The 25936-nt window shown below is 38.0% G+C and overlaps 1 protein-coding gene across 1 annotated transcript in view; it reads right to left on the bottom strand.

Annotated features, from left to right (window-relative positions):
* Positions 1 to 515: 515 nt before the first annotated feature.
* LOC127952326 (sacsin-like) overlaps positions 516 to 25936 on the bottom strand; it is a 49422-nt gene continuing 24001 nt past the window's right edge. The window contains exons 5-7 of the mRNA XM_052550727.1: positions 11382 to 12810; positions 11183 to 11271; positions 516 to 11089 (exon numbers count right to left, since the gene is read on the bottom strand). Of these exons, the coding sequence (XP_052406687.1) occupies positions 564 to 11089; positions 11183 to 11271; positions 11382 to 12810 (12044 nt within the window). The 3' untranslated portion in view covers positions 516 to 563. The remainder of the gene's footprint in view (positions 11090 to 11182; positions 11272 to 11381; positions 12811 to 25936) is intronic.

The raw sequence follows: 25936 nt of genomic DNA, 5'->3' as shown, positions 1-25936 counted from the left end.
ACACAAATGCAGCATTTTCCACCATAACAAATTTTTAAACAAGATAGTGACTGCTAAATGTTGCTTTTGACAAAGTCCTCATTTCTATGTTAAAACCATTAACCCTCTCAGGCTCAAATTAAGTTTTAGCAAAGTCCTTTGTCTCTGGTTTTAGTAACAAGTTTTTAGTACTCCAGATACATAAAATATGTATCTGGAGTAATAAGGTAGTTAGTTTTTAACTGTTGCAAATCTGCAACGCCTGCCTTGAGAGGGTTAGATTTAATTATTTCCCACTTTTCATTAATTGATTATTTGTTGACTAAGTAACTGAATCAGATCTTTAGCTGCAGAGATGAGTTCCCCTTTCTCCTGGTCTCTTTCATCTTCTGATTCATTGCTCTATCTTATTCTTCTTTTCGATGACCATGTCAAGTCTTCGCTGTAAGGACTCATTACTACCATTATTTTATTCTTATTTTATCCAGATATCTTATGTGTAGGGATTGGAAAGAAGATTGAACATTGCTGGTTGGACATAATCCGACAACATATGGAAGATTAGTCAGTAGTTTCAAGATATTTCAAGAGATGTATTCTTTTATTTTTTCTAAAAGATTTGTTGCAATGTCCAATGCCCTTCTGGCATTATTAACATCAAATTGCTTGTTTGGAATTTGAGGAAAATCGTGATAGTTTGGATATTGAGTTTTTTCACCATCAACACCAAGTTCAGTCAGTTGCTTCAAAGTGTTCGGTAAAGAAGCAAACGATGAGCTGAAATGGGACACCTGTAGAGCAAGACTTGTTATTGAGCAGCTGTTGGGATGCTCTCCACTTTTCTTGTACATTGCTGCTATCAGGGCTTTTTCCACAGCCTGATGCACTTTAAACAGACACCACTCTGAGCTATTGCCTCCAGTGTCATTGTCAGCTGCTTTGATATCACATTGAGCCTGTTCAAACCATCGTTTTGCCTCCTCTTTGTTTGGCCTCGGAGTATCTTTGTGGTATGACCCAAAGTCATAGTCTCTTGTAGAATAATTCTGACAGAAACTCTCACGTTCCATTCTATGGTTTGGTGCCTCAGTGTTCCACGCATCATTGACATTTTGAAAGTGTTTCCAGTTCGAGGAAGGGCTATGTGCAGTTTTCCCTTTTTCTAGTTCCTCAATTTTGTTTTGCAGGTATTTATATGCCTCACTGGCAAGTTCTTCATTGCCTGGGTTCTTGTCCGGATGCCATCGGAGGTAGAGACGTTTCAGGGCTTTTTGTTTGTCCTCACTTGACAGGCTCCAAATTTCATTTAAGCTTTTGTCAATTTCTCTTTTGATCTCTTCCATTGTCTCAGGAAAGACTGCTTTAGGTGAAGGAGTGGATTTACTGATGTCTGCATTTTCTGTGCAAGTGGACCCTTTTGACACAGTTGTTCTGGCAGGAAAATTATGAATGCCATGACTTGACAAAGTTTCCTCAACATCCTCCATGTTATCACACAGCAAAAGTTGTCCAAGAACTGGAAGGCTTGAAGTGGTCAGACAGTTCTTTAGAAGAACATTGATTTCTTTAATGAGACACATATTGACTTTACTTATTACTTTGATCACTGTCCTGTCATTGTGTTTCAAGTAGAAACTGCATCCATCTGGCTGTTTTTTAACATAAACATCTTTTTCAGCCTTACTACCCTCAAGTGGCTCAAGGTCTAGCAGAAGCTCAGTTTGAAAAGTTCTGCAACAGATAATATGAATCTTAGCAAAGATTTCTTCACACTGTCTTGCAGCTTCAGAATGTGAAACCAGGCCTTTGCTCTCTTCTCTGATGAGACAGATTAGTCCATGATGAAATGCAGCAGAAGACAAGTGCTTTTCAAACCAGCCACTAAATTTACATTCATAATCACAATACTGGACACTTGTTCCCACCAAGTTTTCAGAAATTACATTCGAGAGAAATTGGGGGCGAACTTGCTTGGGAAGGAATTGGAGCAAAGTTTGATGTTCATAGTGATCATTTCCAAGATAACAGCTGTCTAAATTTTCTAGCAATTTCAGCTTGGTTTCCAAAGAACCTTTGAGTCTTGCAGATTGAAAGACTGTATCATTGAAAAACAAAGTGCTGGATTCATAGATTTTCCCATCTGTTGAAGGAAGATAAAGTAGGTTGTTTTGAAAAAAAGTTTTTTTCTGTTCCTCTTTCAGCAGGTAAAATAGCTGTTGCACAACACGTTTCACAGTTTGCTGCTGATTTGCTTGAAGTCTGTCTTTGTCAGAACTTTCAGAATAGATTTCTTGAAGAACAGTTCTATACTGATCAATGGTAGGCCTTTCCTCTACACCAATCCTCTTGAAGAAAACATGAAATATAGCCAAATCTGGGGGAATGCTGTACAAATAAGGCCTAAGCTCAGGAGCATCAGACAGCAAAAATACTGCCTGACAAGCTTTAACAAGTGTTCTGCCATTTTCCACAAGGATGATGGGGAGGTCTGAGAATTGAGAGGCATCAAACTCTTTTGGCTCTATTGACTGCAGGAATGCATATGATTTGCTAAATACTTTGATTCTTGTTTCCAGCAATTCGTCTGTGTGGCACTGAAATTTACAAATGTTTTTCATATTAGCAACTATTTGTGCAAGGGGTGGAGTGTCCAAGGCTCCGGCATCCATCATTTTCTTCATCATGTGTTGTGGAAGGAGGAATTCTGAGGGCAGGATTGGCATAGATGTCCATATCAGATAATGGTGATCAATGACTCTGTCAATAAGTGATCCATTGATTGCTACAAGCTCTTTATTCTGGGCAAAGGCCTTGTGATAATAACAAAGTTCTTGCTGAATTTGCACTGGGAAGATGAATTTAATGTTAGCAACTCTTTTCAGTAAACCAGACTCTTTGTTATTAATCTTTTCCAAAATTTCCTTGAACAAAGTTTCTGATTTTTTCTTAAGAAGGTCTAGAGGAGTGCTGTCTTTAGTTTCGGACTCAATTTGTTCGGCAAACTGAATGAGTTCATCATCAGACACTTCATGTTTCAATCCAAGTTCCTTTAAGAGACTACGTGCTTTATCATTTTCACTTTTGAAATTTTCCCAAAATGTTTTTGGTATAAATCTCTCTTTTGGAAGCATTATACTGTAAAGGTATTCACTGTTATCAAAGAAGTATGAAGCCACCTGAAGAGAGTCATGGATGTCTCGAATAAATCTGACCTCCCTCAATGCAGAGACAATCCTGTGATCCACTGGTCCAAGTTTCATTAACAACCGCAAGAAATCAAAAACCTTGGCCTCTTCCATCATATGCACAGAAGGAAGAATAAACTGTTCACAGAACTGCAAATCCTTTAAAATCGGAATATTTATGCAGCCTGCCAATTTTAAGTTCACCGGGGTGGGCTTGAGGAAAATAATGTCACATTCATCAACCTGGTACAAGTTTGGAAAAGTAATGTGATGTTCAGAGTTCAGAACAAATACTTTTCTGTCTTCATCAATTCTTTCCCGTTTTCCAGATATTGACTCAAACAGAGGCAAGGACTTAAGCATCAACACACGATTATTATCTTTATTGGAATCTGTGATCGCGTGCTGTAAGAAGTCCTGAAGTTCTACACATTCATCTTCAGATAGATCCTCAAACAGTTCACAAGGTACATGACGAACCTGCTCCAAAACAGCACTGCTGTCTCCTGTTTGCATGAGCTCTGGATACAAATTCTTTTCACAGAACCCAAGACTTAAATTACTGAAAAAGCTGGGGTCTAATTTCATGAACCCCAGTTTTATGAGAATGAACACTAGCTTTCCGTTTTCATTAAACTGTATCACTTTGGATATATTCCTCATTGTTTGTAAGAAACATGTGTCATTTTGACAGGGGGAAATTACTGGTAAGATATAACTGTCGTCAAAGTGCTTTTTTATCTTACTGAAGACATTTTCATTTTTGTAGCTTTTCTCTTGATCATAAAAGAAGCTCCATAATTCTTTCAGCCATTTGATAGTCTCTGTCTCTGCTTTGTAGAGCTGGCATCTTTGATCAGGTGATGACTGTCTGAGCAGTTCTTCAAGTTCTGGTTTCAGATATGTTGCTGCTATGTCAACTGTTAAGTCCTTAATAAAGTTTCCTTTGTGCAGAATTTGAACATGATTTTTGTTCACATCCATATCTGCAAACATTTCCTGATGTCCTTGGAAAAGATGGTTAAATCTTGTTATAAGCTTTGGGGATTTGGAGTCAAACACTCTTAACATCTGATCTTGTGTGAGGAGAAGAGGAAGCCCATTGAGGTCATGAACATTTTTCTCATTGGCATCCGTCAAGCAGAAGCTCAAAAGTTTTAAACATCTTGTTTTATCTTTGATACATGTCTGATTAATGGGCAAAGGCAAACCACTAGTTGTGTGGGAAGGATCATTCAGTGGTCTTTGCTTCAAGAAATTAATTACTGTCGAAGCAGTGATTTCTGCTATATCCACACCAGCCGATTTGAAGCCGTCTTTTATTTTCTGCATTTCACCAAATGTTGGAACTAATTTCATCCCAGTGTCATCTAAAATTTGGAAAATGTCATCATGGTCCTCATTTGTAAAATATGGACATTTTTCTGAATGTGGTTTAGATGCACAGCACCAAGTAACTGTGTATGTTTGTTCTGAAACAGCATGTACAGTAGGTATGACTGGAAGTTGGCATTGGTTGATTGATCTATAGACTTCATTAATCATTTCATGCCAGACATTGTCTACTTTTGGGGAAATGCATGGGAAGTATTTAAGGCAAGAAGACTCAAGCTGTGTCTTGAGGAATGCAAGAGGAGTAGGTGTCTCTTTCTTCATGCGTGAACACAGATGTAACAGGAGTTCAGCATAGAGTGGTGAAATTATGTTTACTTTCAGTGATTGGTTCCAATCAGTCTTCAGACTATCACCATCCTCTTTCCATAAGTCCCTTCTAGAAGAATCTACTTCAAAATTTGCATTCACATGGACTGGTAAACCAGTTTGTCCAGGTAAAGGCAAAGAACAAAATGTCCTACCAGTAAATGTGTCAGAAAATGAGCTGCTCTCACATGCAGCCAGAGCAGCATGAGGAACTTTATCTTGGTTGTTTTTTTGCTCATAGTTTGTTTTCAAAAAGCCATAGCATTCTGCAATAACCCACTGACTTTGTTTATTTGCAGATGAGATTTGCACGCCATAGATGGTTTTGCAGGGATCTGCTGTTCTTGACATGAGGGATTCTCGAACATGTCTGTTAAACGTTTCCTTGCTTACAGTGCTCATCTCTGTGTATTTCTTTTCAATAACCAAATAACATTTTGGTTCTTTTCCATCTTCACTGATCTCTGAAAACTGTATTTTTGTGATATGTTTCAAGAAGAGCATAAGTCCTTCAGGATCTTCAGTCAAGGCACAGTGAAGTTCCTCCATATCATGATCTGTGACTGGATGTCTAGATATTTCAGATATTTCTGCCATTTTCTCTGTCCTGAGAGGGAACCTGAACATGGTTCCAGAACTGAGTTCAAACATTTCTGGAAGAAAGGTATGATAAACATCCTCTAAAAGCTTTTTAGAATTATCGTTAATTGACAACTTGCAGCCTGGTGACCGTTGTGTTAAACTGTTCACATATTTTAGATTTGGATCAGAAATGCAGAGCCATTCGTCACCGGTCAGGATAGAGGGACAATCTGTGAGATGATACACAGCGTTGAAACCAAGTCCATATTTGCCAGTTTTCCCTAGAGTGCCATGTTTTCCTCCTTCTCCCAGTTGTTGAATACCCTGCAGGTAAGCATCAGAAAATGTACTGTTGTTGTACACACAAAGTGCTGGGCCTTGAAGCAGTTCCCATTCCTCTCCAAATATTTTTTCTGTTTTATGGTGTCTTTTGTCCCAAACAAAGTGAATTTCGTTTGCCTCGGCATCATCAGCATTTTGAATGAGTTCTTTCAGTATATCCTTTTTTGATGGATATGCACCTATTATATTTTTTATTTGGACAGTTAGTTTCTCAGCATGTCCAAACTCTTCGGCATGAAGGGAGTCTAAATGCTTAATCAGATGATCATATCTTGTTGTCACTACACCAAAATGACAGGCCACGCATCGAGGTATCAAATCATGGGACAATTTGACACCATCCGGGACAGGCACCCATGGGCTGTCATTAAATCTCAGCTCTTTAGAATATGTCAACACGCCTTTCTCATCTGGTATGAGGCAGTCTGTGATCATTTCATCTTCGATTTTATACAGCCCATTCATGAGTATTGAAACACACTTTTGGAGGTCTGATGCAGAAAGAGGGCGAGATCCATATAAAGCCTTCATTTCCTCAAGTGCAGCAAAAAATTGCTCTTTTGTGAATTGTTTACTGACACCAAGGCAGTCCCATAAGCTCTCAAATTTAGAGAAGATGACTGGAAGAGATATGAGATATGGTTTATTTTCACATTCCTCACTTCTGGCCACTACCTTCACATTTACAAAATGATTCTCAATGAAAATGAATGGAAATGATTTTGCATGGCCAATAATTGGATTTGGATCTTTCTGTTCCAGCAAGTAATCATTGAGATATTCATAGCAAGACAGAGCAATGTTGAGGAGAACAGTCTCCTCAAATGCATCGCAGTGTTTGTGTGCTTCTAGCAGCTGCTGAAGCACCTTCTCAATTGGTGGGTTTGTCAGTACTCTTAATTTTTTGAGAGCTGGGTTATGACTGTGTATTTGAAGGTTTGAATGATCCAGTGTGAATTCTGTCATGCTTACTAAATTGTGACAACGGTCACTGTAAACTTCACAGGGTTTTTTAAGAACGGTGGTGTTCTTGTTTTGCTGAACTAAAGGAGCTAAGGCAGGAAGGAATGGTTTTTGAGACAGTGTGTCCCAGAGCAGAGAATTCACATCTTCTGTGGAGTCTTTTATCAACTCCATGAGACACTGAAGACATTTAAAACATTTAGAAATATCCTGTTCCCAAATAATAGATATCTTCACAGCTCTTTCTATGATGTCCTCTAAAGGGAGGCTATCACTCAGCATTCCCAAATCTGAAAGTCGTTGAAACCTTTTTGGCGAGAGGAAGTCATTTGCAGTTCCTTCAAGAAAGCGTCCTTCCTCAAGTTCATACAAACAAGCCACTTTGCCAGAAGGATTCACAAGTTGCTTGATAAATTGAAGCTTCTTACAACTCTGTGTTGGAATGCAAGGGTAACTTTTCAATAGGTCATCAACCTCAGGATCATTCAAGTCAATTGCATTCAGAACAAGACGATTTCTGTTTTGTATGTCCACAGCACTCAAGTTCTTAAAAATGATGCAGTAAAATTCAGGCCAGTTGATTGTTCTCTGTTCGATCACTGTCTTGAAGCCACAATCAATGAAACTCTGTCTAACCCATGATGGGAGAGAAACAACACAGGAATAAGAAGCTCCTAATTTCAGGAACACTTCCATGGCAATATCTCCAAGGTTGTCCTCAATGTTTGGATTCAGAAATCTAACCTTGTCTATAGAACACCAATCATTTCCTTTGCAAAAAAGATCCAGAGATTTACCACTGCCATTCTCCACAACTGCTGAGTAGAAAGACTCAACCAGGGGTAAAAACACTTTGCTTACTTTCTCTCTGTTAGGCCAGAATGTATAATAGGAGTAATTCTGGATATGTCCATTCTGGCCCATTTTCTTCAGCTCAAGCAGCGTAGTAATGTAAGCAGAGGATATGGCATCTTTAAGCAAAGCTTTGTTCCACTCAGACTTCTCTCCTGTTTCCCATAGGCTTTTCCTATTTGATGCGACTGCAAAAGTCCCATTTACATGGACTGGAAGACCTGTCTCAATTGAGAGAGGAAGAAAACAAAAAGCCTGGCCAATGAGGCTTTCGTAAGGGGTCCATGCTTTAGTTTTTGCATCTCTGTGCAAAGGTACAGCTATACCTCCAATTGGAAATGAAAACACATGTTCTTGTTCATTTCTTCCCTGGAACATTTGCAACGACTTTTGCATCCCAAAACATGAGTACAAAAACCAGTACTGGGTGAGGGATCTCTCCGAGTGCTCCTGAACTATTTTAATGATTTGTGCACTGTTGACATCAGTAATGTTGTGACTTGTGATATCACTATTTCTGAATGTACTCTTGATCTCTTGGAAAGGTATGTAATTCGATACAGCAAATGAAGTCATGACTTCTCTGGATATTTTAAAAGAAGTCTGAATCTGATCAGCCTGAGGAGGAGTTGATGCCTTTTCAGGGACAATTTGAAGAGACATAAATGTAATTCTCTTCAGAAAAAGAAGGTGAGTTTCGGAGTTATTGATCAAAGTATTTGTAAAACTCCTAATACATTCTTCATCACATACCTTTGAACTGATCTCTGACTCATTTGCCTCCTCCAGAGTGCGAAATGGTAATTTTATCAAGGTGCCGTTGTAAGTTTTCTTGCTGTTTTGCACTGAAAAATCACAATCAAAAATGCCTTCATAAGATTTAGTCTGTCCTGGAAAATATGTGTACAGCCTGAATGGGTCAAGTTTAATTCCTGGGTTTGTTTTGCTGTGTATGTGCTTTTTTAAATGGGTGACATTTGGATCAAGTATAAGAAGGCTTTCCCCACTCAGAATTGAGGGAATATCACTTATACGGTAAACAGAATTAAATCCTAACCCAAACTTTCCAATCTTGTCAGCTTTTTGCTTTGATGCTGATCCCACTTTGACAATGTTTCTCCAGTCATCTTGTGAAAAAAGCTCGTTGTTGAATATCCACAGACATGGTCCACTGCAGAGGGCCATTCCATCATCAAAGAGGGTTTCAGGGGGTTCTCTATGTTTTCGGAAGTCAAGTAGGAATTTACATGTGTTGGCCCCAGCATCTTCAGCATTTTGTAGGAGTTCTTTGAAAATGTCACTCTCTTCATCATACTCCTTAAGAATGTTCCTAATTCTTTGAGTGATTGGTTCAGATTGCCCACATTGTTCTAAACCAAACAACTCTTGCTCTGCTTGAATGAACTGTGGTTTTACGATGTGAGTACTTAAGAATGGGACTCTAAACCATCTTGCAGTGATCTGTAGTACTTCTTCATGAATGATGAATAATTCCTTGTTGTCTTGTTTCCAGTCATCTAGTATTTCAGCACTGACGTCACAGAAGACTGTTTTGGACAAAGACTGCATAGTAAAGTTTTTGTTTTGTGCCATGACAGGTACAGGTGTACTGTCTTTTAAAATCGTATCATTTTTTCGCATCCAGTCAAGAATGGCAATTGACACTTTGAGTTCGTTTGTGTCTCCAAGAGGAGGACACCTGCAGTCAATTCTTTGTTTTATGTCATGAAGTATGCCTTCAATTTTCTCATCAGTCAGTGTTTTCTTCACACCAAATGTTGTAAACAAATCTTCATATTGCAAAAACTCTTCAGGCACTTTCTTGATGTAAGGGCTTAGTTCCAATTCAGTGGGATAGGCTAAAACTATATCCCCTGGAGAGACAAACTCACTTTCATTCCAAATAAAGGGGATGGATGTTGTGCCCATTAAATCTTTGAATGTTTTTATATTGTCCTGCATAAATTGGTAGATGCTGTGCAGCTTGGTTTTAAACTGAACATCTGATTTTGCGTTGACCATTGATCTCAGTGCTGAGAGATTCTCCAAGACTTTTTCAGCAGGAGGGGGCTCATAAAATCCAAGACAGTTGCAGACGGGTCTTGATAACTCGGAGGTAAGTGGCATTACATATCCAACAATTGAAGAATACATTGAATCTCTTACTTCAGCAGGCTTATAGAAACCTTGGTTTAGATTTTCAAAAATGCTTCCAGTCGAGAACTCTGGGTTTTCACAGGGCACCCACCTCCTTTGCATCAGTTCTTCTATCTGCATCTCGGTGAATTTTGAAAGGAAATCATTCTCATTCAGTGCTCGAACAAGAGTATGTGCTTTTTTGAATGCCTTATCTGGTGAGTTTACACAAATCTTTTCAATATGTATTATGACTTGGAGTATGTTTGCGGTTGATATTTCTTTTTGCTCTGTCTTTAAGCCAAGAGATTGCAAGCTCTGAAGCATTTCCGGGGTCTTTGTGTAAATAGATGGGGGAAAGAAATCTGCCTCGAAAAGGTCCTGAAATGTCTTGTTTCTTGGATCAAAAACATCCGAGGTTTGTTTGCGTTCTCCCTGAGCTGTCTCAATAAAATTAAGACTTTTTGTTTTTGTGAGCAGCTGCTCACTTTGTGAGAACAGAATGCTTCCATTATTCAGTATCCAGGACATTACTGTCTGTTCCTCACCTTTTTGGTAGAAGCCCGTCTTAATGTAGTCAACTAAATAAACTGCTACTTTAGCTGCATCCAAGAGTTCAATATTCAGAAGAGTCAAAAGTCTGCGATCAGCTTCAGTTGCACACTGTACAATGGTGTCAGGAATTGGCAGATCATTTGGAATGGCTGGGTTGGCGATTGAAACAACTGCTTGCTTTTTTTCAACTGCAACATATTCCCCAGACATCATTCTGAAGATTGGCAACTTGGAAAGTAGGTCCTGTTCGTCAATTGAGAGAGTATCCAAAGAAGAGAGGTACAATTTCAACTCCTCTCTATCACATGATGAAGCAAAGCCAATGTCTTTGATGACCTGGTCTCTGTTTGAGTTTACAAAGACTTGTAGAACATTTCTTGGTGAAGCTGGAAGAACATAACTCTCAATCTCATGATGTCTAAGACAATCATCTCTTTTTATGACTGTACATCCCACAATTTGTAACACTTTCTGAACATTTTCTGACAAGTTGGAGCCTGTGCTACACTGAAAGATCAAAGTTGTGTTACTCTGCAACCTTGCTAACAATATAGAACCGTCTGAACTGTGCAGTGGCTCCAGAGGTATTAAAGGCATGTCAATAAAGCTGCTCAACTCAATCCAATCACTGCTAAGAAACTTCCAGAATTCAGCAAGCCAGCTCTTTGGTGGATGATCATCTTCTGATGGTTTCCATGTCACATGACCTTGAGTCCCTCTCCAGTCCATGGGTAAGTGCTGCTTTGTGAGTGCAACAATAGGTTGCACATCCAGATTGATTATCTTATATATGTCTGAAACACACACACACACACACACACACACAAAACATTAATTTTATATTTTTTATAAGAAATCCTAATAAAATATATGAAAAATGTTCTTACTCCTTGCTGCTAGTTTCCTTAGGTGCATGGTGCAAAAATGGCTCAGATCGTTGGGTAAAAACCTTTCTCTGCAAAATGGCAGCAAAGTTCTAAATAATGAAATGTAAAACAAAACAAACAAACCAGATTATTATTACATTGACAACACAGTATAAACACTAAAGTACTGAAGTAGGAAAGAGATTATGTTAAATCTTACCTGGGAAATTTCTCATTGTCAATCAAAACAGTGTTCTGTTCTCCACTGCCAAATGAAGTGAAGCTTCCATCACTGAGAGGCAGAAGCTTAAGTCCTTCTAGCTCAGTGTACTTTTCATCACTGAGAGTAAATTCAAGAAGAGAGTATTTGTCATCTTTACTGAGACTATCTGCCTCACTTCTGTGAAGGACATCTCTAACAAATGATGGAGTCACCCATGTCAAGGTATCACTTTCTGGGAAGATTTCTTGAACATCTTTCAAAACATGTTCTGGGACTGAGACCAGGTTCTCTCCTTCAGCAATCAATAATCTTGATACTGCAGACATTGTGTCACTTCGCATATTTTTTCCTGGAAAAACTGCGTCTGAGGCAGACACCCAGATTTTCTCATTATCAGCAAGGTGAAAGATCTTGTATTCAGATAGACCTTTCAGAGTATCTGTTGCAACTTCATGCCATCTCTCTTTATGTATAATCATCGATAGGTCAGGCCAAAGATTGTACACAGTGGGGGAAGGCAGGGCTGAGTTTCCTGATAACTGAATGGCATCGAGGATCATCATGATATACACACGAGGAGTAATATATTTTGTGAGTAGCTCATTCCACTTTGCAGACTCATCATTCTTCTGATCCTCCTCCTTCCACTTGATGAACCTCCGATTATCAGTCAGGCCAAAGCAAGCATTGATGTGAATGGGAAGCCCAGTTTTGTTTGATTCATTATTTGGAAGTGGCAGAAAGCAACTTAGTCGCCCATTGCAAAGTGATCTGTCTTCATCTAATTGAAAAGCTGTTTCAACTTGAGGGCAGAAGCTCAGCTTATTAGCTAGAGAGTCAATCTCTGGTATATGTCCCTGTTTCAGAAGACAAGTTGTCACAAGCCACTGGGACCTTTTTTCTTCTGTTTGCTGGGAAAAGTGTGATACTGTTTTAAAACATGTTTTTCTTTCAAATGATTCCCATGTGATATGAGAAATGTCATTGATAAATTGATTTGACACCAAAACTTTGAGCCTGTTGTTGCAAAGGCCATTGGTGTCAATATGCAGCAAAGTAATAGATGATACATTTCTCAGGAAAAGAAGATTGATGTCAGAATCAGCAATGAAATTGTCAAAAAGCTGGGAAACTTTTGTTGAGTCATACAGGTTATCTGAGATCTCAGAAGCCTCATTACGCAGAGGAAAACGGAAGAGCGTTCCTTCGAAGTATTTCTCCTCACTGATGATCTTCTCCCAAGAACTACTTTTGACTTGACTGACAATATTTTGAAAGGGCTGAAACTGATCTTTCAATTTCAGAAGGCTCGCTTTGTCCTCCTCGTCATTCAAAGTCCATCGATAGCCTTCTTTATCCTCTCCAAACATCTTCTTTTGTGGGTCAAAAATGGCTAGGTGTTTAGAACTGAACACACATGGCAAGTCTGTAAAAACAGTAATAATTCATTTTTAATACTCTCAGCATTGTTAGTGTTGTGCTAAATCCCTTCTCAGAGAGGCTGAGATTAGGTCATTGCAAAGTTTTAATAATGCACTACAATTAAGTAATAAAATGAGAGTAAAAATAAAACTGTTAAAAATAAAATCAGTTTTTTAAATGCCCCAAGTAAAGGATTTAGCATTTAGAAAAGTTTCTTATTAACTCTGTTATTATTCTTGATTTTTCACGCTACTAACACTTTGCATTTTTGAATTATGCCTTTTACTGTGTGACCAAAAATTCAGTATTTTCTGTTTCAGCTGTTTGATCACGCTGGTGCCTCACGCACTGAAAACAGTCATTCACGTTGCCATTCAGCGCTAGCAGCGGTACACTTTGGCATATTTTTGCTCTCTCTCTCTCTCTCTCTCTATATATATATATATATTTGTTTTTGTTTTTTCATCAATATGTGTGAACTACAAAGCCTATTTTACCTCATGAATAATAGTTAAGCTTCAAATGGGCAACATCACGAATATGTAAATTTTGGATTTGTCCCGAATGAGAGAGATAAGCCAAACCTTACCTTATGTTTCACTTTAAATCATTTATTAATTTTTTGGGTTTGTTTGTTTATAGCAAATCCTATATTATTATATACTGCAATTATATTTTTCCATTAGAATTGTATATTTTTTATTACTGTTTTGTTCTGATAATTTTTTTACATTTAAAGGATGTGTTGTAAAGTGAAGGGAACTAAAAATATGCTGTTGGTAGCCTATAACATTATAAGGCCTTTATTATTTCTGAATGTAATAAAATGCAACTTATACATGACTTATATTTCTTTCCTCTCACAAACTTAATTTATTTTTAGAGTGTTTTTAAAGTGTTTTTAACAAATTTACATTATATACTCAGGAACAGAGTCTGGGCCTAATCTAGGCTATGTTGTTAACTATTTACAAGTTTTGTGTATGTTTATTTCCCCCATTGAATCTGAAAATTACTTGTGCATGCACATTCCCTTTGTGCGCTCTGGTGCATAACCTGCCTCCCGTGTTTTATTATAAAGGTTGCTGTCCCATTTTATACAGGAATTGTACATAAAAAACTCCTAAATCTAGTATAAAAAAAAGTTTTAATTGCTTAAATTATTTCAATTAATTAATAATATTCTATCATTCTATCATCATACTTTTTCATGATATCATTTTCTGCAAGCTTTATTCATTTTCCATTTCAGAAACAAAGCACCCTCTTTTTTCTTTTATTAAATCTATTATTCGCTCGCATATCTACTAAACCTGAGGGGTTAAGAATATCCCTAGACTAGGTTTTCTCTTTCTCTCTCTCTATTTAACTCTCTATTTAACAGCATTAACTTACAATGAAATACATCTTCCTTCAGTTAGAATGAATGTTTTCCTGCCTTGCTAATTGTTAGGCTCATGATCAATAAGTTGTATTTGCCAAACCAGATCGCGGACGGCACGGCTGCATTAACAATAGGGCTGGGCTGGGCTGGGCTTAAGCCCCGGGGCCCGAGCAAGGAGGGGGCCCATGATTGGCTGTGGAGCAGATTGAACACTAGCCTTCTGATTGCCAAAGCCTTACCATGCCCCCCACAAATTAGCCCTGTTATTTAGTGATGCTTTGCCGTAGCGAAAAAGCGTCACTAAATCATGGAATCATTATCATTAATATTATACTGACCGTTCGCAGAGAGCCGCCTCATTTAGTTACTGTGTGACAAGCCAGGCCGCTCTCACGAGTCACACACATCATGTTCTCACTCACGCAGTAAAAATACATCGCAGGGCAAAGACTAATGTTACAGTGAGTGATTACGCGCCGACATACAAGAGAGAGCTCAGAGCAGCTCACTTGGGGTTGCCAACCGTTCCGTATTTGACACATAAAAGTCTTGTTCTGTATTGAACTGATACGGAATGCACTTTGTTCTGTATTTTTGAGAATCAGTTCAGTGCAAATCCATGACAGACACATACATAGCTTCTAATATTTATGTCAGATAGAACGAAGACATTTGAAGGCTATGATAAGAAGAAGAAAAAAACTACGGTGCGGTATATAGGCCTAATAATTTCTCCCCGTTTGTCTATGATCAGCATAGCGTTTTTAACTTCATCATTCGTCACGTCATCAGAGGATGCCCTTTTAATTGGTCGTTTCAGTCATTGTGAGTCATGTATCTTAGCAACGATGACGACAAGTGACAACAGCGAGAAATGTAAAAATGACGAGCACAAAAATATAGTCGCGTTTTTTCTGTTTGGCACGGCGGAGTGTGTGATATTAAGCAGCACGCATCAAGCGATAATCACAAGAGGAGGAAGCAATCTCAAGGTTGATATGGTAGTCTATGTAATCATGTGGATTTTTAAAACTCAAATATAGTTGATAAGAAAGTGGTTATATTAAAAGAGATAGTACAAGTTTAGCCTAACATTACATCTCCCCAGTGTTCCTTCTTGTTGTGTTCCTGTCTCCCGCTCCTTCATAATGTGTCAATCATTTCTGATGGGTTTCTTAATAAGGTATACAGAGGAGGGAAATAATTATTATTTAATTGATAATTGTTTTTTTATGTATTATTGTTTTGCACTGGAAAGAAAGTTAACTATAATGGAAGTATAATTATATAAAGATATTTGCACTACACTTCCTTGAAATGTTGTCTAATTAAATTACAAATATCATTTTTTTGCACTGGAAAGAACATTTTAGAAGTCTAATTCTATTGAATAAGTTTGCACAAGACTTCAATAAACTGTTGTGTTTATTTTTCTTCAAATGCAGTCTAAGCCAATGAGTTTTGAATGTTATATGTTGTATTTGTTTAAGTTAAAATTAAAACTTATTATTACATTTTTTACATTTACATTTATTCATTTAGCTGACGCTTTTATCCAAAGCGACTTACAATTGCTATATATGTCAGAGGTCGCACACCTCTGGAGCAACTATGGGTTAAGTGTCTTGCTCAGGGACACATTGGTGTCTCTTGCTGGCAAAATGATCATGATAGCCTTTATATTTCACATCTATGTGGTTCAGTCTTGTATACTGATTGGGACTACTTTGCTATTCTATAAATATATAGGCCTAATAAGTTGTATTATAATATGCTATAATGTATGAAATATATTTATCTAAATGTATCCATTAGTTTCCACAATATTCACCAGAAGTCATCATTTCAGGGGTTATTTTTCAAAATTTTCTTCAGTGGGGGCATGTCACCGGGAGAGAATTCATTTTGTAGATGCTGGTTTTCAGACCATGGTGAACTTGAGATGGTTTTGAACAGGGCACTTGACTCGAGCTTAGACCCTGAGGTCTTAAAGTGACAGAAGCTGCTAATAAAGATCCTGTCGCCATTTGTGTCAATGTTACTCAAACATCAGAAAAAAAGTAATTTACTGCCCTTGACTCAATCACTTTAAAATTAAATAAGAATTATTTAGTGAATTTATAGTGAAAACTATGTATTGTATATTTGATTACTTTACATAATATAATATTATTCAGTGTGGGCGGAGCTAAAGAATCACGAGCATCAGTAAGCTTTTGCGTTGAGAGCATGTGGAAGCTGTGACATTATCGTGAGGGAAAAACCATCCAAAACAAACCATGGCTAACAGCCAGATTCAGCGTATATTTATGATCCAGAATCAGATCCAGAGGCTGAAACTGAATGAAAGCAGCAGCAGCAACGACTCGCTCCGAGCGGGGCTCGAACCCGGGTCTCCGATGGGAGGCGGACGCACTAACAAGGAGGCAGAGATTTTTTAAGCAGTTTTACTCACCGCCTGCGGTTCCAACACACGATCGTGACCCTTTTCGTTGGGATTGCATCATCCTTAAGAAATAAACGATGTGCAAATCCGGCGTCAAACTGGGCCTTGTTTGTAAAACAAGCATCTTCGAAATGCAGGGAACAAACACAAACACTTGCACAACTCCATTGATGCTCTGTAAAAATAAACTCCATCCACTGGTCCCTTAATGCTGTTTCTCTTTTGGTAATCTGTGCAGGGTTGTCTTGCCCTGGCAACCAAAAACACACTTCTTTTGTGACTTTTCGCGACGCTCTCGCTCTGATCAGTGAAGTCTGTTGTGCTCTCAGTGCTCTGCTATACGGGAGCGCGCGCTCTTCCGGCAGACGTGCCTCAGGACCCATATAAGGAAATTCCGCTCCATCTAACGTCACACAGAGCCATACTCGAAATAAACTTTCCGAAACTTGTGACAAACTGGAAGGAGTATTTTGGGAACAAAAATACTCCTTCAAACGTACAACTTAATTTACTTGCAGTAACTCATAGCTCCGGGGCCCAGTGAGCTCTTAATGCGGCCCTGGCGGATGGTGAAGCTGGGTCAGTTAACACAAGTCGAGCTCGCTGTGAAGTGGGAGCAGCTGGCGGAGGATTCCGCTTGGTCTCAAAGCCTTCCTCAAATGCCTACGTTCACAAATAACAATGATTTACAAAAAAATTATTAATTATCAACTAATAATTTGTTATTATTATTGAAAATAATAATATGGGCTGTGATAAAATAATGAATACAAAGAGTAAGGCTGCACTGAGTGCAGGCATGTTTCAACCCAGTAACATGAAAATACACTGTTCCTCAGAGCCAAAAAAAACAGACAGAATTCAGTTGGAGGGGGATGTTTTTTTTTGGGGGGGGGGGGTAGTTCTGTAGTTTGTGGGGGTCAAAATAATGGTGTGAACCTTTTGCTCTTTATATGGAAAGTGTCTTATGAGCATTTCAAACTTGCAGGTTTAGGCAAAGTAGGACAAATGCCTCGTCATTTTGGTTTTAGGTCAACTTTGAAAAAAGGTTTTGATTGACTTCAAATGTTGACTACTGTATAGCGCAATAAATTGTATTAGTTATTATAACTTAATTTCAGAGGAAGTGGCTTTAATTATTATACTCCATGTTATACTCTACTATACTATATATATATATATGTGTGTGTTATACATATGTTATACTCCATATAGCTTCATATACAAGTCAAAAACTAAGCCTTTTATTGCACAGGCCTATCTAAAGGGTTAATGGTCCCACCTAGTGATCAACTGTAAAAATAACAAATTTTACCTCTTCCCAACAGGGAAAACCACAAACAATCAAGAATGCATGATTACATGGTGTCATTGCTTTGCAATCAAAAAATTTCGTTATAATTGAAAAGTCAATGGGGCAAAAACAGCCACCAACAACAAATGAGGAAGAAAAATTAAAATCTAATGCTGCACAAAAACTAAAAATGCATCAAAACCAATGTTGCTACTAATCTTTGACATGCCCAAGACTGTTATAAAAAGTAAAAAAAATAAAAATAAATCCAGCCACAATTACTTTTATATTGAAAATAAGTCATTTTGTATGTTTTTTTCCCAAATCAGTGACATCATTGATGAAATTGGCAATTAAAGAGTTAAAATCTTAGATTTTTAAAAAAAACATTTGGTAGTTTTGATCAGGACTGAAGTTGATTAACAGATTTATGCAAAAAAAATTTTTAGAAAAAATATGAATCTGACACATTTGTACATCAGTTTAATTGAGTGGATGGTTTCTTCCACGAACATACCGAAAGGGTAGTGAATTTGAACAATCCACAAGGGTTAACTATTATACATTAGGTAAAATAGGCTTTGTAGTTCATGCGCATTTAGTATTGACAGAAAAAAATCATGATTAGCAAAAATATGAAAAAGTGGACAGCTACTCACGCTGCATTGTTTCCAATGAATATGTGCGCGTGAGGCATCAACGCGCTTAAAAAGCTGTAACAGATGATACTAAATTTAGAAAACAGTAAAGGCATATTTCAGTTTGCAAAATAATGAATAATAGCACAGTTAATTAGAATTATTTCTAAATGCTGGACCGTTCTCATTTTGCTCTGCACTTAGAACCTGAAGGATTTTTTTTCCAAGAACGATCTGAAATGAAAACATTTGCCTTTTAATTTGTGTATCTATCTATCTATCTATCTATCTATCTATCTATATATATATATATATATATATATATATATATATATATATATATATAGATAGATAGATAGATAGATAGATACATTTACATATTCTCAGTTTAAACATTTTATATTTAATCTATTTTGTATTCTGAATAAAATATTGAAATTTGAAACTTCCACATCATGGCAGTCTGTTTTTATTCACAATTTGTACAGCGTCCCAACTTTTTTGGAATCGGGTTTGTAAATTAAAGAAACATCTCTTCAGCCAAGTATTCACATAATGAATCTCATACCCTTGTTCCCAGTTAGATTAGATAAGAGTCATAAACATATTTTTTGCTTAATACATTATGAACATCAGCTATGTTAATTCTTTTCTATCTGCCTTTCTGTTCCTATGCCCTCTCGAGGTAACTAGAGATTACGCCAGCTCCAGTGTGGATCCAGCCTCATAGATCATAGATCACAGACCAACACCTGTGAAGAGATGATGCTGACCCCTGCGAGGATCCCAGATAATGCCAACTTGAATCAACATGCACAACTGCCAAAATTTCTCCATATTGTAATCATAATGATCACACTTGTAAAAATGGCTTTAATGAGCTTCTGCCTTAAATGAATTAATGTTAGCTAACTGTATGATTCTATTAACTTGAACATTTCATTTGTGAAATGAACATGACTTTGAGACATTCACTTTCTGATGTGAATGATCTTTTTGAATTGTAATATAAACACATGCATTTTCTATAAAGCTGCTTTGAAACAATGTGTATTGTGAAAAGCACTATACAAATAAAATTGAATTACCTATTGCAAAGAAATTACTTCTATTTTTACATAAATTTTTTTGTTGATTAATACTTCTAAAATATATTTTTATGTAAAAAGTTAGGTTACATTAGGTTGCACAGAAGAAAGCCCAATCTAGAACATGTCCTGTACAGTTTAAGAATCGGTACTGCCACAGCAGCAAAAGACTATTATTCTGTTGAACAGAACTGAGGAACAACTCATGACGTCTCAGGTTCAGCTTTGGTTGAGCAGTCAGCGGTCAACCAATGGGCGTCTCATGACCACCCATGTGGGGAAAACTAAATTTTTTCAATTTAAAAAAATAAATGAAATAAATAACAGTACGATTTTCTCGTTCTGTTTTTTTTTTTTTTTCATTTCAAATTTAAAAAAACGGGGTCAGTGTACTTTTGCATCGATTCTTTTTCATTTTTTTGACCCAGAAATGAAATATGGATAACGAGGTTTCTTCTTTAATGGTTCAAACACTGATGAATAGAATAAGCAGACACAAGCTAACTTTCATTATTAAAAATTTATATTTCATTAAAAATCATAAAAACGAAATACAATTTGTCTTATAATCTGTAAATAAATGCTCAATTTTATTTCTACCCTTTTCATGCATGCAAGGTCAAACAACCCTTTCGTTTTCTCAAAATATGCGTTTAATATCACCTCATTTTCCAACGATTCTCAAACGATTTATTCGAAGCAGTTCTAAAATTCAGTCTCTCTAAACCCCTCCTGTGGTCGAGTCTCATTGATTATAACAGATTTTTGTGAGATTGTCTTAAAACTGAAATGAATGACAGCTTTATAATTATTGTAGAAAGTGCAAAGCACGCTTTCTTTAACAATTTAATCAGAATTTTAAAACGCGTCTGAAAACGCTCCGCGTCCACACTATCATTTCCAAACGTTTTCAAAAAGTTGTTCATCCACACTGAAACGTATGAAAAAGCTTACATCCCCCTACTGCACATGAGTAAAGCTACGACCTGCATCATTTCTGCTAGGTGTTTATTTACTTTCCAGCTCTTTGAAACTTTGCGGCAATGTCGAGGAGGCACTGAGTTTTCTTAAATAGACCGATAGTGAGGTGGAGTTGTTGCTTGGAGAAACACAGGAGTATAAAGTGGCCAAAGCAAGCAAGAATGTGTCAGGGATACGCAGGATTCAGTTGCAGGTAACAAAAAGTTTATTTAGCCCTCACTGGGCAAACAGGAAAAACAAAAGAATGACCACTCCACAGGGCAAAAGAAACCTCTCAGCGGGGACCGGTCCAAGCGTCTTCTGTGACGCAACGTCAAGTAACATCAACCAGAGCGTCATTGGGGACGCAACGTCAAAGTCACACTGAACTCCCTGAATGAGAGGATAGAGTGCAGAGAGGAGCTGGAGTCAAGTCTTTGAGGATCCCAACAGAAAAGGGATGCAAGGACCGGAGGCAGAACCAGTCTAGTCTGACAGGAAGAGAGGGAACAGTTCCAGACAAAAAACTAAAATCAAAAAACACTTGGAGCCTAAAACAACATAACAAGGCAGGACTAGGCAAACAGAGCAAGACGGTCTCCAGCAAAGCATTAAACAATTACAACGGTCTGAAAAAAAGATAGAGCATGAGAGGAACTAAAATAGAGGAGAGCTAATGAGGAAAGAGTGGCTACAGGTGCGACGGAACACAGAGAATTAAGGGTAACGAGTGGGAGGGGGAAGAAACACTGACAGCAGAACACAAGAGCTGCCAAAACAAAACCCATGTGTTCAGAGACTAGTCACACAGACAAAAAGACAAAAATACAGCAATTCAGACCTAAATCATGACAGAATGTAGACTGGGAGACGTGCCAAAACAAATACGGTGAAATACTGGACCCCATCACATGACTGCATCACATGACTAATAATGCGTCATCATATTCAAAAGCCTCCGTTTTCACAGTCCACACTACGACGCAAAGACGGCGTTTTCAAATTTGCGTTTTCGTTGACTTAAAACGCCATCTCAGTGAGGACGAGGCCAAGGCTTAAAAGGAGAGAAAAATATACATTTTCAAACGAAAACGTATTAGCGTGGACATGGCCTAAATTTTGTTTTTCATTTTGCTGTTGGACCAGTGACAGCTGCATGCTGCAAACATCAGCATATAGACTGCGACCAAAATGGTCACGATTTTCATAATTTTTGTGACACGTGCAAGTCCTGTCACCGACAGCCAGTTTAGTTTCACTTTTCTTTTTTGTTTTCAAAAGGCTTGTTATCTTTGCTGTTTACCTCACAGTACGCTACAGAGGCTTTCTTTCTTTTCTTTTATTTATTTATTTGATTCCTGACTGTTTGCTAAACATTCTATAATTTGTTATTCGGTGTATATAATAGCATGTTGAGCCATGCCATATCTTATTCATTTTGTTAATAAATGTTATCTAATTTGACATTATAGCCCACTGTTTTATTGTAATTGTGCTTTTTAATTAATCAATCTAAACAATACTCGCCATTGTGTGAGAGGAAGTCCAATGCTTATAAAGTGTGTCTGAAGATTGTGCTGTGTAATTGGTGGCAGCTGTGTGTGATAGTCCAGGGTGAACTGTGTAGCGTGAGAGTCTTTGTCGTGGATGATGACCGGATCATTACACATACAATTATCTTTTGTTGTAAAACATGACACCAAGTTTGTATATTTGAAGTGAAAGCATCCAAACTCCAGCCTATAAACACAGCAAAAGAGGGGAATGCCCCTTACAAAATGTAAATCATAAATAATAATGAGGAAAAAGAATAGGTTGAATGTTGAACACTCGTTACCATATAGGTCTAACTATAAACTATGATAAAAGTTCATCAGTATGCATTGATTAATGCCAAGTTGTAGCCAAAAAAAAAACTGCAAATGATGTGCTAGTGCTACCAACTGAGAAAGTCGCAAAAGGGCGACCAGCTGGAAGAATGAGTCTAGTGCCCTGTATAGCCTAAATCTGTAATTATGTGAATGCCATCATTGAACAGGGCAAAATATGCATAAATCAGTATCAACAAACTCCATCTGTCCAAATGCATAAATAAATGTTATTAGGTTAATGTTTTACTTTTCTGACATACAAATATAAAATGTTGGAAAAATTCAATGATACTTTTAAATATGATAAACCACCAGTAGGTGGTGGCAAGTCACTTTATAAATGAGTGAATTATGATTCAACCGATTCGTTCAAACGGCTGATTCAGTTAATAAATGAGGCAAGTAACTGTTTTTATAAATGGCTCACTGAATCATTGACTCGTTCAAAAATGAATCATTTAGTAACGAAAGACTGTTGTGAGCTGATCACAGATGCGCGACTGTTCTGCTGTGGCATTGCTTAGAACTATTTTTTGTTTGAAATGGAGCAAAAATGATTCATAATGTGTCTAAAATGTAAGTCAGTTAATATTACTTGTTTATTTAACTAAAGTTGTAAAAAATCAATATCACATTTGCAATCATTCTGAAAGTCAGGAAAACACCACTCCTGGTTGTGTGATGTTGCAGATATGATGTTCATTTTTTCTACAACAGTATGTTTCAAGTTCAAGTTCAAGTTCAAGTCTGCTTTATTGTCAATTTCCACATGTACAGTACATACATACAGAGAATCAAAATTGCGTTACTCTCAGACCCCGGTACATACAGATAACATTAACATTAAAGCCTAAAAAAATAACTAGATCAAATATAAAATGTAGATACAATTATACAATAAGTGAATTATAAAAAAAAAGACATATAATAAAAATAAAAGTTAAAAATAAAGTTAAATAAAGCAGCGCAAGGTAAATTACAGATATAGTGCAAATCAATGAAGTGAACAACAGTGCAGTTAAAAGATTTTTTAGTGCAAAAAAAATCACTTATTAAAAATATCTTAAGTCTGATTAAAGTGACAAGTGACAAGTGACCAAGAGCAGTTATTTAACGGACTGATGAGGTAGTTCCATGCCGAATGAGGTAGAGAGTGGTGAGTGAGCAGACCAATGCTGCAGAAGTGACTCGTGCATGTCATCATATAATTAGGGGGGGGGGGGGGGGGGGGTTCATAGTTCAGTGGTGCCTGGGGAAGAAGAGGGGAGGGGGGGCAGGTTCGGGAGGGAGTTCAGCTTCCTGAAAGCCTGATGATGAAGCTGTCCTTCAGTCTGCTGGTCCTGGCCTGGAGACTCCGCAGTCTCCTCCCTGATGGTAGCCGGCTGAAGAAGCTGTGTGATGGGTGGGTGGGATCCCCTGTGATGCAGAGGGCTTTGCGGGTGAGACGTGTTCCATAAATGTCCTGGAGGGAGGGGAGAGAGACACCAATGATCTTCTCAGTGCTCTCACTATGCGTTGTAGAGTCTTTCGGGCAGGACGCATTGCAGGCGCCATACCACACAGTGATGCAGCTCGACAGAATGCTCTCGATGGTGCCTCTGTAGAAGGTGTACATGATGGGGGGTGGGGCTCTGGTTCTCCTCAGTTTGCGGAGGAAGTAGAGACGCTGTTGTGATTTCTTGGCCAATGCTGCGGTGTTTTCAGTCCAGGAGAGGTCCTCTGTGATGTGCACACCCAGGAACTTGGTGCTGCTCACTCTCTCCACAGTCACACCGTTGATCGTCAGAGGAACATGCTGAGTGTGTGCTCTTCTGAAGTCTACAACAATCTCCTTCGTCTTCTCCACATTCAGAGAGAGATTGTTGTCACTGCACCACCCAGCCAGGCGGCTCACCTCACTCCTGTAGTTTGTCTCATCTTTGTTGCTAATGAGACCCACCACAGTCGTGTCATCTGCAAACTTAATAAAGAGGTTGGAGTTATGTGACGGTGTGCAGTCATGGGTCAGCAGAGTGAAGAGGAGGGGGCTCGGCACACATACTTGGGGGGCCCCAGTGTTCAGTGTGATGGTGCTGGATGTGTTGCTGCCGACCCGTACTGCCTGAGGTCTTGATGTGGTGCATGACTAGCCGTTCAAAGCACTTCATGAGGATGGGAGTAAGTGCAACAGGACGGTAGTCATTGAAGCAGGATGGAGATGGCTTCTTTGGGACTGGGATGATAGTGGTAGTTTTAAAGCATGTGGGAACAACAGCCTGTCTCAGTGAGATGTTAAAAATGTCTGTGAAGACATCAGTGAGTCTTTCAGTACACGCCCAGGGAAGTTGTCAGGACCCGGAGCTTTGCGGGCATTGATCCTGCTGAAGGATCTCCTCACGCTGTCCGTGGTTTGTTCATGTTTGTTTCTTTGTGTGCCGTTGCGTTTATAGTTTTGATTTCTCCGCGAGACCGGCTGCACGAGCCTCAACTGATGTGACCTCAATACTGTCAATACATTATCCGTTATTAGTCGCCATTTAAACAAAGTAATAAAATCAGAATAATCCTCGCCAAAGTATCGGTGCTGCCCTAGTTATTGATTGTTATTAAGCGGACAAGCGTTAATGTCGAGCCCTTGCCAACATATAACTTAACTTCATGATGATAGATTTCCCAGGATTCTATTTTTCTAAATATTTGTATCAAGTCTCTGCATTGTTACAGATATGGCTCTAGTTCCTATCTGAACATGTGGGAGAAGCATCACTAAATGTGGCCAAAGAAAACTTCTTAAAATCTATTTTTTTTCTATATTAATGGTTAGTGTACTTTTGCATCTATTTGTTTTTCATTTTTTAACCAAGAAATGAAATACGGAAAATGTGGTTTCTTCTTTAATGGTCCAAACACTAATGAATAGAATTAGTAGACACAAACTAATTTTCATTATTCAAAATCCGTATTTCATGAAAAATCATAAAAATGAAATACAATTTCTTTTTTTATGTGTATATAAATGCTAAATTTAATTTATACCTTTTTTAGCGTCTCTATACAGGCACTTTGCCCCTTTCACACTACTGGCGTGGCACCAATAACTGCTATATAAAAACTGTTAGCTTCGATATTTTTATGATCTTAGAGTGTGACCCTATTATGCCTTTTCTAAGGTTATTGCTTTGGGAGTCTTCTACAATAGGTTTTCAAATTATTCTCAAATGATTTGTTCGAAATAATTCTAAAACCCCTCCTATATTGTTGAGCCTCGTTGATTATAACGGATTTTTGTGAGATCGTGATAAACTGAAATGAATGACAGCCTTAAAATTATTATAGAGAGCGCAGACCGTGCTTTCTTGGCCAATTCATTCAGAATTGAATCAATTTTGTTTTTCATTGTGCTGTTGGACCAGTGACAGCTGCATACTCCAAACATCCACATACAGACTGAGACCAAAATGGTCGCTATA

This window comes from Carassius gibelio, chromosome B3 (genome assembly GCF_023724105.1).
Source record: "Carassius gibelio isolate Cgi1373 ecotype wild population from Czech Republic chromosome B3, carGib1.2-hapl.c, whole genome shotgun sequence".
Classification (NCBI taxonomy): domain Eukaryota; kingdom Metazoa; phylum Chordata; class Actinopteri; order Cypriniformes; family Cyprinidae; genus Carassius; species Carassius gibelio.
The sequence above is the reverse complement of the archived record's forward strand: the minus strand, read 5'-3'. Positions and strand labels throughout refer to the sequence as shown.